Source organism: Mus pahari, chromosome 9 (assembly GCF_900095145.1).
Source record: "Mus pahari chromosome 9, PAHARI_EIJ_v1.1, whole genome shotgun sequence".
Taxonomy (NCBI): domain Eukaryota; kingdom Metazoa; phylum Chordata; class Mammalia; order Rodentia; family Muridae; genus Mus; species Mus pahari.
The window spans coordinates 43,494,893-43,509,767 of NC_034598.1; the positions used below are offsets into that span (position 1 = coordinate 43,494,893).

At 39.9% G+C, this 14,875-nt stretch overlaps 1 protein-coding gene across 2 annotated transcripts; it reads left to right on the forward strand.

Annotated features, from left to right (window-relative positions):
- Positions 1 to 619: 619 nt before the first annotated feature.
- Positions 620 to 3,365, forward strand: LOC110326790 (olfactory receptor 8-like). 2 transcript variants are annotated; one of them, XM_021205377.1, is made up of 2 exons: positions 620 to 636; positions 2,453 to 3,365. In XM_021205377.1, the coding sequence occupies exons 1-2, from the start codon at positions 620 to 622 to the stop codon at positions 3,363 to 3,365; spliced, it is 930 nt and encodes a 309-aa protein (XP_021061036.1). The 2 variants fall into 2 exon arrangements, with proteins under 2 accessions (XP_021061036.1, XP_021061035.1); XM_021205376.1 differs by lacking the exon at positions 620 to 636 and having other exon boundaries at positions 2,436 to 3,365.
- Positions 3,366 to 14,875: the final 11,510 nt, after the last annotated feature.

Below are 14,875 nucleotides of genomic sequence, written 5' to 3' on the forward strand. Positions count from 1 at the left end.
TCATTTTTACATGCTTCCAGTGTGTTTCTTCATCTTTATTATTCTATATTTTGCTATTTTCATGTCTCTAATGAGATACAACCCCAAAGGGGGGAGGGTGCCACCACATTTATTCATTACTTGCATTTTATTCATTCTTTTTATCACTTAAGAAACATCCATGCATTTGATTGGAGCATACTTGAACATGCAGCTCTATGAGACACATAACAGTTTTTTAATTTTTATTAGATATTTTCTTTATTTATATTTCAAATGCTATCCCGAAAGTCCCCTATACCTGCCCCCGCCCTGCTCCCTTACCCACCCACTCCCACTTCTTGGCCCTAGTTTTAATAAAGCTGCCTCCATGTATTTAGAGGTGTTTTTAAAATCATATTTGTTGACTTTCAAGTCTTCAAAAGTTTGACTTTAAGTTACTTATCCTTTGTGATATCATCAAAAATGTCCTTTTAGATTCAGTTCATATTGAAACACACTAAACAAAAATTAAGATGAATGTTATATAAAGTAGAAGGTGTCACTGAAGTCTAGGAAAGAAAAAATAAGAAGAGAAAATGAGGTTCAAAGTGCTATCAAATAATGCTTCATGAGTGCTGAAGACCTCATGCCCTGCAATATGCCAAGGGAATCACAGTTTGAAACTTATTACATATACTTTCACATCTAATAATTATTTCATAGAAATAAATAAAATATTACTTTAAAAACTGTACACTTGTAATTTATTACGTGGTTTTTAAACAAAAAGCCATAAGAGAGTAATGGCAATTCTTACAACAAAAGTAGGTAATAAATGTTGAAGGAAATGGCAACAGTAAGTCCCTTGCCATGATCATCACATGCTGTGTACTTGTGTAGAATTATCCCTCTGTATCCTATGCATATTAGCAGTTACTAGGGATTAATTCAAAGCAAAAATTAATGACAATACAATAGTAAAGGGCATGGTATCATAATTACCCTTCCTTTCACTCCCCTGTGCTTCCCTATCTTTATCCACACTAGAGAAAACATGTAATAGTAAAACTTGGTAGGTTTGTAAACATGGAAATGCAAAAGAATAAGAGGACACATGAGAAAATGTAGTAGAGAAGGGAAATGTGATTGAGATACTCTATATAAATATGTGGAAATGTCCCAATGAGCCACAGCACTTTGAATAAGCAAAAAACGTGATGATACTAGATAAAACTAAAATGAAAAAAAAAACTCCATAGTCCTGATATGCTAAGGGGAGAAACTAATTAACACTGCCCTTTTCTGTTTCAGAGTTTCTTAATATCTCGTAAAATGTCTCTCTACATATTATGTGTGCATACTTGCTCATACATTGCTTATGAAATGCTCCAGTAGTATTCTACACCAGCCATTATGCATTTATGTCTACGCTAATTTTCTTTTCTATTTCTCAGCTTATCTTCCCACTAAATAACAGCCAAGGACATGAAAAAATGATTGTTCATAGTACAGATTAGCTGTTTCACACCATGTAAAATACTGTACAATTGAGCCTGTGGAGCCATTGGGATGGTATTTTGTGTTCTTTTTCATGGATTTGTTATTATACACATGCTGAAATAAAAATTTTGCTTTTAGGTCTAACTATACTTCTCAATGGGAAGCAATTCTACTCTTCAGTGTCTAGCACTGCTCATCATCTATCATACAGGGCGTCTTCATTAGAGGCTGGGTTGCCTCTAAGCATCCTGTGAAGTACAGAACATTCCACTACATAGAATGATCTGGCCAGCATGTCACCTGGTTACTATGCAGAATGTCCTGTGTGTTATTTCCTCAAAATGCATAAATTAGAGATATACACATGCAAATGAATTACTGACACATAACAGCAGCTTCTATCTTCCCTTTCAGTTATACCTGCTTTAATACTCTTCACTGCATCACCATTCCTTGTCCTGTTATAGGGCAATTGTTTTTAAATAGTTTTAGTTGTTATTCTATTTCACTCTCTTTCACTCTCTGTATATGTGTGTGTGTTCACATTTATGAAAAGGGTCAATTCTGCCGAATGTGTATGTAGACAAATGTATGTCATGCTATCACCCCAAAAGGTAGTAAACATTATTTCTTTATTTTCCTATATTCTTTTCATCCATATACATGAAGTTGTTTTTATTTTTATCAACCTCTGTAAATTCTCTAATCACTGAATCATATTGAGCAGCAATATTATGCATTCATAATAATTTCTTATTAAAATTATAGAATACATGATTTTTTAATGAAAGGTTCAGAGAGCGAAAGGAATGTCTATCAAGATTAACATCAGGGATAACATAAGAGGAAAAATTCCTCAGAAACAATTCAGATGTTAATTTGCTGAAAACATAAAATGTAGCATATCATCTAAATCAATGTGAGAATAGTCAAGTTATCTTGCCTTTATCTTGTCTCATAGACACATGTGACAGATGGAATCAGGCAACAGCACAAGAATTTCAAGTTTTTTTCTTCTTGGATTTTCAGAAAACCCACACCTTCAATTCTTCATTTTTTCACTGTTTCTGTCCATGTACCTGGTAACCGTGCTTGGGAACCTGCTCATCATCATTGTTGTCATCACACAATCTCATCTGCACACACCCATGTACTTCTTCCTTGCTAACATGTCCTTTGTGGACATCTGTTTCCCGTCCACCACTGTCCCAAAGATGCTGGTAAATATACAGACACAAAGCAAGGCCATTACCTATGCAGACTGTATTAGCCAGATGGGTATCTTCTTGGTTTTTGGAGAACTAGACAACTTTCTCCTGGCTGTGATGGCCTATGACCGATATGTGGCTATCTGTCACCCACTGTATTACACAGTCATTGTTAACCAACAGCTCTGTATACTGATGGTTCTGCTGTCCTGGGTTGTTAGCATCCTACATGCCTTCTTACAGAGCTCAGTTGTGCTACAGTTGACCTTTTGTGGAGATGTAAAAATTCCCCACTTCTTCTGTGAGCTTAACCAGCTGTCTCAACTCACATGTTCAGACAACTTTTCAAGCCACCTCATAATGCATCTTGTACCTGTTCTGTTGGGAGTCATTTCTCTCAGTAGTATCCTTTACTCTTATTTCAAGATAGTGTCTTCCATACTTTCTATATCCTCAGTTCAAGGGAAGTACAAGGCATTTTCTACGTGTGTCTCTCACCTTTCCATTGTCTCCTTATTTTATAGTACAGGCCTTGGAGTTTATGTCAGTTCTGCTGTGGTCCAAAGCTCTCACTCTGCTGCAAGAGCCTCTGTGATGTATACTGTGGTCACCCCGATGCTGAACCCCTTCATTTATAGTCTAAGGAATAAAGATGTGAAGAAAGCTCTGGAAAGACTATTAGAAGGAAAACTGTAAAGTGTATTATTGGGCTGGGTGAAGTTTCCATTATTGCAGATTGTGAAGCTACAGAGCCAGAGATTGGGACTCTGTCTTCAGATCATAAAGGGATAAGATACATATGAATATTTTTGTAAGGTTTGGAGAAAGTGTTCAAAGGTAGAAGAGTAAATGCTGTCCTCCAGAGCAAAATTTATTTCCAAAGGACCTATTTGGACAGTTCATAACTGCCTGCGAATCCAGATGCATCACACTTTATCAACTTTCTAGATACCTAAAGTACCCACTCAGTCTCTGGGAGCTCCCAGAGGCCCGGGTCAGTTGGCTCTTGGTCTTCCTATGGGATTGCTATCCCTACATATTAGTGGGTGCCTACAATATCCACATATACTTGTGCATAAATAAAAATGAAATAGATCTTATAAATCTAATCACACATTCCTGGGCATTTCATTACTCTCATTTCTGCTGTATACATTATATAAGAAAGTCACATTACTAAGATACTTGTTTTTTCTATTATGCACATAATTTTTCCTCTATAATAGTCCTGTCTTCCCAGAGTTATTTCAAACATAGGACTCAATGTGTTTCGGTCTGCAACACTTGAAAATAATTTCCTCCTATGTGACATATATTCTATATACTAACATATATTTTTTGTTTGTTTTGCTAACATTTACATAAATGTGGTCCTCTGTGTGTGAGAGAGTATTGAGGGGAACAAGACTTGACAATGACTGCAGTTTTATATACTATAACTGCAGAAATCTAAAGCCTGAAGTTTGTCTATTCAGCCTGCCCTTCTTTGCATGTCATCATTGATCCTGTGAAGGCTCTACGCCCCAATATAAGGGAATTCCAGGGCCAGGAATGGTAGTGGGTGGTTTGGGGAGCAGAGGGACGGGTAGGAGATGGGAGATTTTTGGAGGGGAAACCAGGAAAGAGATAATGTTTGAAGTGTAAATAAAGAAAATATCTAATAAAAAAAGTAATTACAAAAAAATCCCTTTATCCATACAGTATGGATTTTACATGCTAGGGTTTTTCTAACACTGACAAGATATGTTTTCATCTTATTTTTGTTATTAATTAATTATTTTATTTATTTACATCTTAAATATTGCCCCCAGAGTTCTTTCCCCAATTCCTTCCCTCTTTGCCTCTGAGAGGGTGACCCCGTATTCTCCCATCCTGGGGCATCAAGTCTCTTCAGAATTATATACACTTTCCCCCACTGAGGTCATACAAGGCAGTCCTGTCCTACATATGTACCAGGGGCCTCAAACCAGCCTGTATATGCTCTTTGGATGGTAGTTCAGTCTCTGGGAGCACCCAGAGATCCAGGTTAGTTGACACTGTTGATCTTCCTGTGGGGTTGCTATCCCCTTCATGTCTTTCAATCCTTCCCCAAATCCTTTCATAGGAGTTCCCAGCCTCAGTTCAATGATGGGGTGTGAGCATCTGATCTGTCTCAGTCAGCAGCTGGTAGAGCCTCTAAGAGGACAGCCATGCGAAGCTATTATCTGCAAGCACAACATAGCATCAGTAATAGTGTCAGGGTTTGTTTCCTACCATGGGATAGATCCCAAGTTCGGCTGGTCACTGGTCAACCATTTGTTCAGTTGCTGCTCCATTTTTGTCTCTGCATTTCTTTTAGACATGAACAATTTTGGGTCAAAGTTTTGACAGCGGGCTGGTGTCCCTATCTCTCCAATGGGCCTTGTACATCTAGTGGAAATCATCTCTTGTGGTTCTATCTTCCCCCCTTTGAGCATTTTGGCTAAGGTAACCCATATTAGGTCCCAGAAGCCATCCCCATCCCAGTTCTCTGGAATTTTCTAGAGGATCCACCCACCCCACGTTCCTGGCAGCTGAATATTTTCATTCATACTCTTGGCCCTCTGAGTTTCTCTCCTGTCTTCCACCATACCCGATCCTGTCCCCATTTTCCCCTCCCTCTCCCCTCACTCACTCAGATTCCTCCTTCCCTCTGTTTTAGTTATTTTATTTTTATCATTTCTTTATTTCATATTTGAATACATTCATTGACTTTCATATCATGTTTTAGTTCATGCACATTAACAATTCAGAGGAATGTGCTTGTCCATCAAATTGTGCCATTGACCAGCCCAACATCCAAGGTAGACTTAGACAGGCAGCAATGGGGCAAAAGTTGCAATTGCTGGGGCAAATGTTGCTTACTGTTTGCTCATTGTTTTCTTCCTTTAACTCTGTGCTATTCTAAGGCCAAAAGCTGATGCTTTCTGGTAATTTGATGCCTGCTATTAGAAGTAGGGGATTAAGAAAAAAATGGCTTGGTTACTTTGCTCTTTTCTCTCTGTGTCAAGGGCTGTCCAGCTGAGAGGCCTGAACTTTGTTAACTCTTTATAAACCAGAGAGAAAAGAAAAGAAAAGAAAAAAGAAAGAGATGAAAAGGAAGAGTGAGGCAAGCAAAAATTACTCACCATGGATGAAGCAAAGAAGAGAAGTTCCAACAAACCTTTATTTCCATGCTCAGTATTATACCTTCTCTAAAAAAATTACATCATATAACTGTCAGGTAGATATGCTACAACAGGATAATTGATTACATGGATTTTAAAACACTTTTACATACTCTAAGTTAATAATATGTTTAAGCCAGCATTCATGTCATAAATTTATAAGGAGTTACATCAAAATTATTTGTACCCTTTTCCACTAAGGCTAGTACCTGACTAAAGATTTATTATCTTTTAGTAGTTCCATAAGTTGAGTATACATTTAAACAATAATTTTTGTCATGTTAGCACAGTTTTGTCAAAAGACAACCATCTGCTTTGTATCTTATTAGTTTTAACATTCTGTGTAAATAAACTATTCAATATCTATTTTTGTCTTTGTACATAAAATAAATTTTCCATTCCCAGTTTATGACCTTTAGTAACCTAGAAGAAATATTTTCCTAGATCATAAATTTGTTCCAAGCATGCTTTCCTTTTCTAGTACAGTTAATCCATGCCACATTAAGGTTTACAGAGCTCTATTTCCAGCTTTCATTTTATAGAGGGCTTGAAATTACTCATATAAGTTTTGAATTCTATAAAATTCATTACCAGAAACTATGAAATCACCAATTTTTCTACTCACTTTACTATATAAGAGTATAACTTCATGTTGATTGTGTAGAATACCAATAGGGTGAGATAATACCTAAGAGTCTTAAGCTATGTATCAGTGACAGGAAAGGCATATCAGCAACAAGGAATCCTGGAATGGAGTTTTTAAGGACCCTGCATTCTTTTTTTTTCATTGAAATATTAAACTTTCAGCTTTTTTTGTTATTTTCTTTATTTACATTTCAAATGCTATCCTGAAAGTTCCCTATACCCCCCTGCCCCTGCTCCCCTACCCACCCATTCCCACTACTTGGCCCAGGCCTTCCCTTGTTCTGGGTCATATAAAGTTTGCAAGACCAAGGGGCCTCTCTTCCCAGTGATGGCTGATTAGGCCATCTTCTGCTACATATGCAGCTAGAGACTCGAGCTCAGGGGTTACTGATTAGTTCATATTGTTGTTCCACCTACAGGGTTGCAGCCCCCTTCAGTTCCTTGGGTACTTTCTCTAGCTCCTCCATTGGGGACCCTGTATTCCATCCAATAGCTGGCTGTGAGCATCCACTTCGGTGTTTGCCAGGCACTGGCACAGCCTCACAAGAGGCCGCAATATCAGGGTCCCTTCAGCAGAATCTTGCTGACATGAGCATTAGTACTAGGTTTGGTGGCTGATGATGGGATGGATTCGCGGATGGGGTAGTCTCTGGATAGTCCATCCTTTCATCTCAGCTCTAAATTTTGTCTCTGTACCTATATCCTTTCATGAGTATTTTGTTCCTTATTCTAAGGAGGAATGAAGTATCCACACAATGGTCATCCTTCTTAGGAGCCTGCATTCTTAATGCTCACCCATTGCAGCCATGCAAAACAGTAGGCCACCTCCAGAAAACTCACTTGTATTCCTTAGCCCTTCCTAGATTGCTTCTGACAAAACTGAAGTGAGAGATCACTCTTTCATACTAGTACATTCAAGTCTAATAATTTGAGATGTATAATACTTTATTGCTAAACTTTACAACTTGAGAGTTTATGGATTCAGTCTATCAACATGGTTGTTGATTTTATTGATATTTTTAATTTATCATCATCACCATTGTCATTATTATTGTGTATGTGTGTTTTTGTTCTTAGTATATGCTATAATGCAGTATGCTGTGAGTATATCATAGGACAACTTTGGGCAATCAATTACCTCCTTCTAATTTTAGGAGGGATCTAGAATCAAACTCAGTTCATGAGACTTGCTAAGAAAACACCCCATTGAAATACACACCACTATTTTTGGGATGACTATTTTCACCCAGCACACAATAAACCGAATGAACTACAATGAATAGGTGATGAATGGTCTAGTGGTTCATTGATGTCATGTTATGGGAAAAGAGAGAGGCTAATGTGGCCTTAAAGGGCCTTAAAGGGCAACAATAGTGATATTTTGCTGATAGAAGTGTTCTGTGTTTTGCCTGGAGCAGTTGATAATACTCAATCTAACAGCAGAAACCATTGCTGTTCCATTCAGGAATTTTCCCCCTGTGTCCATATCTTCAAGGCTTTTCCCCACTTTCTCTTCTATAAGTTTCAGTGTCTCTGGTTTTATGTGGAGTTCTTTGATCCACTTATATTTGACCTTAGTACAAGGAGATAAGAATGGATCAATTTGCATTCTTCTACATGATAACCGCCAGTTGTGCCAGCACCATTTGTTGAAAATGCTGTCATTTTTCCACTGGATGGTTTCAGCTCCCTTGTCAAAGAACAAATGGTCCTAGGGTGTGGATTCATTTCTGGGTCTTCAATTTTATTCCATTGATCTACCTGTATGGTGCTCTACCAGTACCATGCAGTTTTTATCACAATTGTTCTGTAGTACAGCTTAAGGTCAGGCATGGTGATTCCACCAGAGTTTCTTTCATTGTTGAAAATTGTTTTTGCTCTCCTAGGTTTTTTATTATGCTAGATAAATTTGTAAATTGCTTTCTAATTTGTTGAAAAATTGTGTTGGAATTTTGATGGGGATTACATTGAATCTGTAGATTGTTTTCGGCAAGATAGTCATTTTTACTATATTAATCCTGCCAATCCATGATCTACTAGAAGATCTGGCAATACTTCTCCTGGGCATATACACAGAAGATGTTCCAACTTGTAATAAGGACTCATGCTCCACTATGTTCATCGCAGCCTTATTTATAATAGCCAGAAGCTGGAAAGAACCCAGAAGTCCCTCAACAAAGGAATGGATACAGAAAAGGTGGTACATTTACACAATGGAGTATTACTCAACTATTAAAAATAATGAATTTATGAAATTCTTGGGCAAATGGATGTATCTGGAGCATAGCATCCTGAGTGAGGTAACCCAATCACAAAAGAAGTCACTTGATATTCACTCACTGATAAGTGGATATTAGCTAAGAAACCTAGAATACCCAAGATACAATCTCCAAAACACAAGAAAATCAAGAAGAAGGAAGACAAACACGTGGATACTTCATTCCTCCCTCAAAGAGAACAAAATACCCATGGAAGAAGTTGCAGAGACAAAGTTTGGAGCAGAGATGAAAGGATGGACCATCCAGAAACTGCCCCTCCCGGGGGTCCATCCCATAATCAGCCACCAAATGTAGACACTATTGCATATGCCAGCAAGATTTTGCTGAAAGGACCAAGATATAGCTGTGTCTTGTGAGTCTATGCCAGTGCCTGGCAAACACAGAAGTGTATGCTCACAGTCATCTATTGGATTGAACACAGGGCCCCCAATGTAGGAGCTAGAGAAAGTGCCCAAGGAGCTGAAGGGGTCTGCAACCCTATGGGGGAACAGCAATATGAACTAACCAGCAACCCCAGAGCTCATGTCTCTAGATGCATATGTAGCAGAAGATGACCTAGTCATCATTGGGAAGAGAGGCCCCTTGGTCTTGCAAACTTTATATGCCCCAGTACAGGGGACACCAGGGCCAAGAAGTGGGAGTGGGAGGGTAGGGGAGCAGGGGTGGGGAGGGTATGGGGAACTTTCGGGATAGCATTTGAAATGAAACTGAAGTAAATACCTAATAAAAAATTGAAAAAAAAAATAGAGTAATAATCCCAGGTCTGGCAGGGCAGTGGTGGTGCATATCTCTAATCCCAGCATTCAGGAGGCAGAGGCAGGTGGATTTCTGAGTCCAAGGCCAGCCTGGTCTACAGAGTGAGTTCCAGGACAGCCAGGGTTATACAGAGAAACTCTGTTTCAAAAAATCAAAACCAAAACCAAAATCAAAAAGAGAGAAGAATCCCAGGTCTAAGGACCAGAAAGTATTTTCTACAAAATTTCCTAACCTAAAGAACGAGATGCCTGTAAAGGTACCAAAAGCACACAGAATCACAAATAGATTGGACCAAAAAAGAAGGTCACTTCACCACATAATAATTAAAACATGAAACATACAGAATGAAAAATATTAAAAGCTGAAAGGCAGAAAGGTCTAGAAATATATGAAGGCAGATCTATTAGAATTACCCCTTATCTTTCAATGGAAACTTGAAAAGCTAGAAGGCCCTAAGCAGACATCCTACAGACTGTAAAAGACCACAGAGGTCAGACCAGTCTTCTATACACAAGAAAACATTTGATAATCATAGATGGAAAAAAATCAAGACATTCCATGATAAAGTCAAATTTAAACAATATCTATCTTTTTGGCTTGGTGGTTTTGTGGAATTGCTGACAGTGGATGTGGGCTTGTCTCTGACTCTTTTTGTGTTCTTGGGCACTTTTTTCTTCTACTGGGTTCCTTCACCCAGACTTAATATGAGGGTTTGTGTCTGATCTTATTATATCTTGTGCTGTGTTCGGGTGATGACCCTAGGGGGCCTGTTCTTTACTGGAGAATGTTGGAGGTTGGATCTGGGCAGAAAGATAGGATGGGCAGAGAACTAGGTAGAATGGATGGAGGGGAAGTTGCTGTTAGAATGTGTTGTACGAGAAAAGAATATTTAAAATACCAAGATTTAATACTTGTATGTTGAATGTTGATTCTCCTAAATTCATTAAACAAAAAAGGGCCAGAAGTGTCATAATACAAGGGAGAAAATATGCTAGAAGATCATATGTCTATGGAAAGGATGAATAAAAAATCAGTTTTAATGGATTATAAATGGCTCTATTGGGAACAAACTGGATAAAACTTCTCTTTCCAGGCCAGTGCCCACTGGGAAATCAGGTGGCAATAGGATGATTTAAGCAGAAGAGACTGTGGGTAATGAGCAAATGTAGTGAGCTGCAACTGCCTCCTCTGATTGCCCGTTGACTGAGCAGTCTTAAGCTGGACAGCACAGAAAGTCTCTTTTGAGGTCTTAAGTCTCTACAGGGGACAAACACTTGACTCCTTCTTGCTGTCCTGTATAAGACACAGCTTCAGTCTCCATCCTCTGGCATAGGAAAAACTTTGACCTAGAGAGAGAGAGACCTTCCTCCCCAGCCTTGGATCCAGGTGAGTCTAAGAACACAGGATATACCACAGGGAAGGGGAAGAGAATGGAACCTGAGAACCGAGAACTGAATGGAATATGAGGTCAACTGAGAGCCAGCACCCTAGCTCAGAGTGACCTTGCTGAGCTTGCCTGCATTTTGATTCATTACTTATTTATAATACTTCACTTATTTATTATTCTTTTTTAGTTAATCATTTTACTCATTTACATTTCGAATTATAACCCCCTTCCATGTTACCCCTCCAGAAACCCTCCCATTCTATCTTCATCTCCCCCTCCCCTTTGTTTCTATGAGGGTGCTCCTCTACCCACTCCTCCACTCCCCCCTCACTGCTCTAGTATAGCCCTATGCTGGGGCATCAAGCTTCACAGGACCAAGGGCCTCCCCTCCCATTGATGCCAGACAATGCCAACCCCTGCTACATATGCAGCTGGAGCCATGGGTTCCTCCATGTGTACTCTTTGGTTGGTGGTTTAGTCCCTGGGAGCTCTGAGTGGTCCAGTTAGTTGATATTATTCTTCCTATGTGGTTGTAAACTTCTTAAGTTCCTTCAGTCCTTCCCTTAGCTCTTCTTCCATTGCGGTCCCTGGGCTCAGCCTGATGGTTGACTAAGTATGTGCTGGTAGAACCTCTAAGGGAACAGCCATACCAAGCTCTTGGCAGACACTTCTTCACATCAGCAGTACTGTGGGGATTTGTTGTCTGTAGATTAGATGGATTAGGTGGGTGGTCTCTGGATGGCCTTTCATTCAGTCTCTGTTCCATTTTTGTCCCTGTCTTTTCTTTGCATAGGAACACTTCTGGGTTGAATAGTTTGAGATGGGTGGGTGGTCCCATCCATAAAATGTGGACTGTGTCTATCTACTAGAAGTGGTCTCTACAGCTTCTATCTTCCCTTTGTTGGCTTTTTCAGCTAATGTCATTCCCAACGGGTCTGGTGTCTGGGACTTTCTAGTGGCCACCCCCAGTTTCCCACCCCCCTACTGCTACATGTTTTTACTTAATTTCCTAACATTCTGTACTTTTCTCTTGTCCATCTCAATACCTGATCCTGCCCACTCTTTTTCCCCCTCCCCCTCCTTTCTCCCTCCCAGTTCCCTCCCTTCCTTTACCTCCTGTGATTGTTTTGTTCCCCATTCTATGTAGGATTGAAGCATCTACACTTTGGTTTTTTTTCTTCTTCTTAAGCTCCATATGGTTTATGGGTTTTATTATGTGTATTCTGAGCTTGTGCTATCAAAAGAAATGAGCACTGAACTGATTCATGCAGGATTCATTGTTGACAAAGAAATGACAATAACAGAAGTACAAATAGGAAAAGGAAACCAGGTACTAGGGAGATAGCCTAGTGTTTAAAGTGCTTGCATAGAAGCATGCAAATAAAAATTTGGATTTTCATAGCTCATTTAAATGACAGAAGACAGAGGTGGCAGTTCACTGAGTAAGCTGGCTGGACAGACGAGTCATATCAGTGAGCTATGGGTTTGATGGAGAGACCCTAATTTGAAGATTAATATGGAAGTGGGATATCAACCTTGGGCCTGCACCTGCACATGTAAATATGTGCACTCACAAATGCAAACATGAACACACACACACAAACTCTCTCTCTCTCTCTCTCTCTCTCTCTCTCTCTCTCTCTCTCTCTCTCTCACACACACACACACACACACACACACACCCAACACAAGCATAGACATACATAGAGAGAGGGTGGTAGTGGGTAAGAGGAACAGACATGCATATTCCTTCAGTAAAGGAACACAAACAGCCCTAGTGTAAGTAGGGTGTTCTTTATGAATGGAAATGCCACTAATGAAACAATTTTTGTGTTTTAGATCAGACATACTTGACTGTGCTTCTGTGTTGATGAGAAAGAAAAGTAAAATTTAAAACAAGATTTATTTTATTATATGTAAGTACAATGTAGCTTTCTTCAGACACCAGAAGAGGGAATCAGATTTTGTTACAGATGGTTGTTAGCCAGCATGTGGTTGCTGGAATTGAACTCAGGACCTCCAGAAAAGTAGTCAGCATTTCAACCACTGAGTCATCTCTCCAGCCCCATGATATAATTTCTTAAGATACACTTTTAAAGTAATGTCTTTCACTCTAACTATAATTCTTTTTAGAGAAGAGAACTATATAACAGATGAATCAATGCTGGTCTTAAAGACTTAAATTGCAGTTGATCAATATCTGTGAGGCTGAACACATTTGAGAGTATGTTAGTCATTTCCTTTCTTTTCTCCTCAGGTTCTGGGCTAATATCCACTTATCAGTGAGTGCATATCATGTGTGTTCTTTTGTGATTGGGTTACCTCACTCAGAATGATATTCTCCAGATCCATTGATTTGCCTAAAAATTCCATAAATTCATTTTTTTTAAGAGCTGAATAGTACTCCATTGGTTAAATGTACCACATTTTCTGTATCCATTCTTCTGTTGAGGAACATCTGGGTTCTTTCCACCTTCTGGCTATTATAAATAAGGCTGCTATGAACATAGTGGAACATGTGTCCTTATTACCAGTTGGAACATCTTCTGGGTATATACCCAGGAGAGGTATTGCTGGATCTTCTGGTAATACTATGTGGGACATTTGGCTGTGCACAGACATTCTGGTTTCCATTCAAGTTGAGGTCTGAATTCCGGGACCCAGTGGTGATAATTCACCTACATGGCACAGTAGGCATTCCTTCATGCTACTGGAATTCTGGATCCTGTTGAAGGTACCATTCCCTCAGCCCCCCAGAAGAGAAGCATAGTTAGCAGTCATGTAGGCAATGTCCCAAGCTTCTGTCCTTCAGGCTAGACTCCTCCCCAGTTACCTAGCAACAAAAAGATAGCAGCATATTTAGCAGCTGTTTGGCCCCTCCTCACTCTCTCACTCCTCTTGCTCTCTTTCTCTTACTCCTCTCTCCTCTCCTCTCTCCTCTCAATCTCTTCCTCTCTCTCCCTCTTACACTCTAGCCTTTCTTCTCTCTCTCCTTTTCCCCTTTGTCTCCTCTTGGCCATGGCCAGTCTCTCTCTTTCTAACTTTTCTCTTCCCCCCTGCCTTTCTACAATAAAGCTCTAAAACCATAGACTGTCTCTGTTCATCAAGGCCCACTGCACAGACTCTTGTTTGTATGGGAAACTCTCTCCCTCAGCCCACTCTTCCTTAACCCTGGGGGCTACATGGTTTCTCCCTGGGGCCACAGGTCAGAGGCTGCCCCTTGTCCACCCCCCGTCAAGTCAAGTGGTGTCAGTGGCTTAGATGCCCACCTGGGGCCAAGTGCTAAGTATCTGGCATCCCTCCCACATCTACCTGCCTAGAGCACAGGAGGAACTCTGGGGGAATGTGGGCTATCCTCTCTCCCCTTCCTTCCCCCGACCCTTTTTAGTTCCCACAGTACTATGTCCAGTTCTCTGAGGAACAGCCAAACTGATTTCCAGTGTGTTTGTACCAGCTTGCAATGTCACCATCAATGGAGTGTTCCCCTTTCTACACATCCTCGACAGCATCTGCTGTTACTTGATTTTTTTTTTTTCACAAGTGTTCCAAGTTTTATTTATTTGGCCCGTGTGTCAGTCCTTTGAAAGAGTCCACAAATCAATGGTTTATACTTTACATACAATAACTGTGAGAATGTAGATAATTCATCTTAAGTTGGTAACCTGGAGTACTGTTCTTTTTTCCCCCCCTTTTAAAAATTATTATTATTTTCTTTATTTACATTTCAAATGCTATCCCTAAAGTTCCCTATGCCCCCCCCCGCCCCTGCTCCCCTACCCACCCACTTCCACTACTTGGCCCAGGCCTTCCCTTGTGCTGGGTCATATAAAGTTTGCAAGACCAAGGAGCCTNTCTTCCCAGTGATGGCTGATTAGGCCATCTTCTGCTACATATGCAGCTAGAGACACAAACTCAGGGAGTACTGGTTAGTTCATATTGTTGTTCCACCCACAG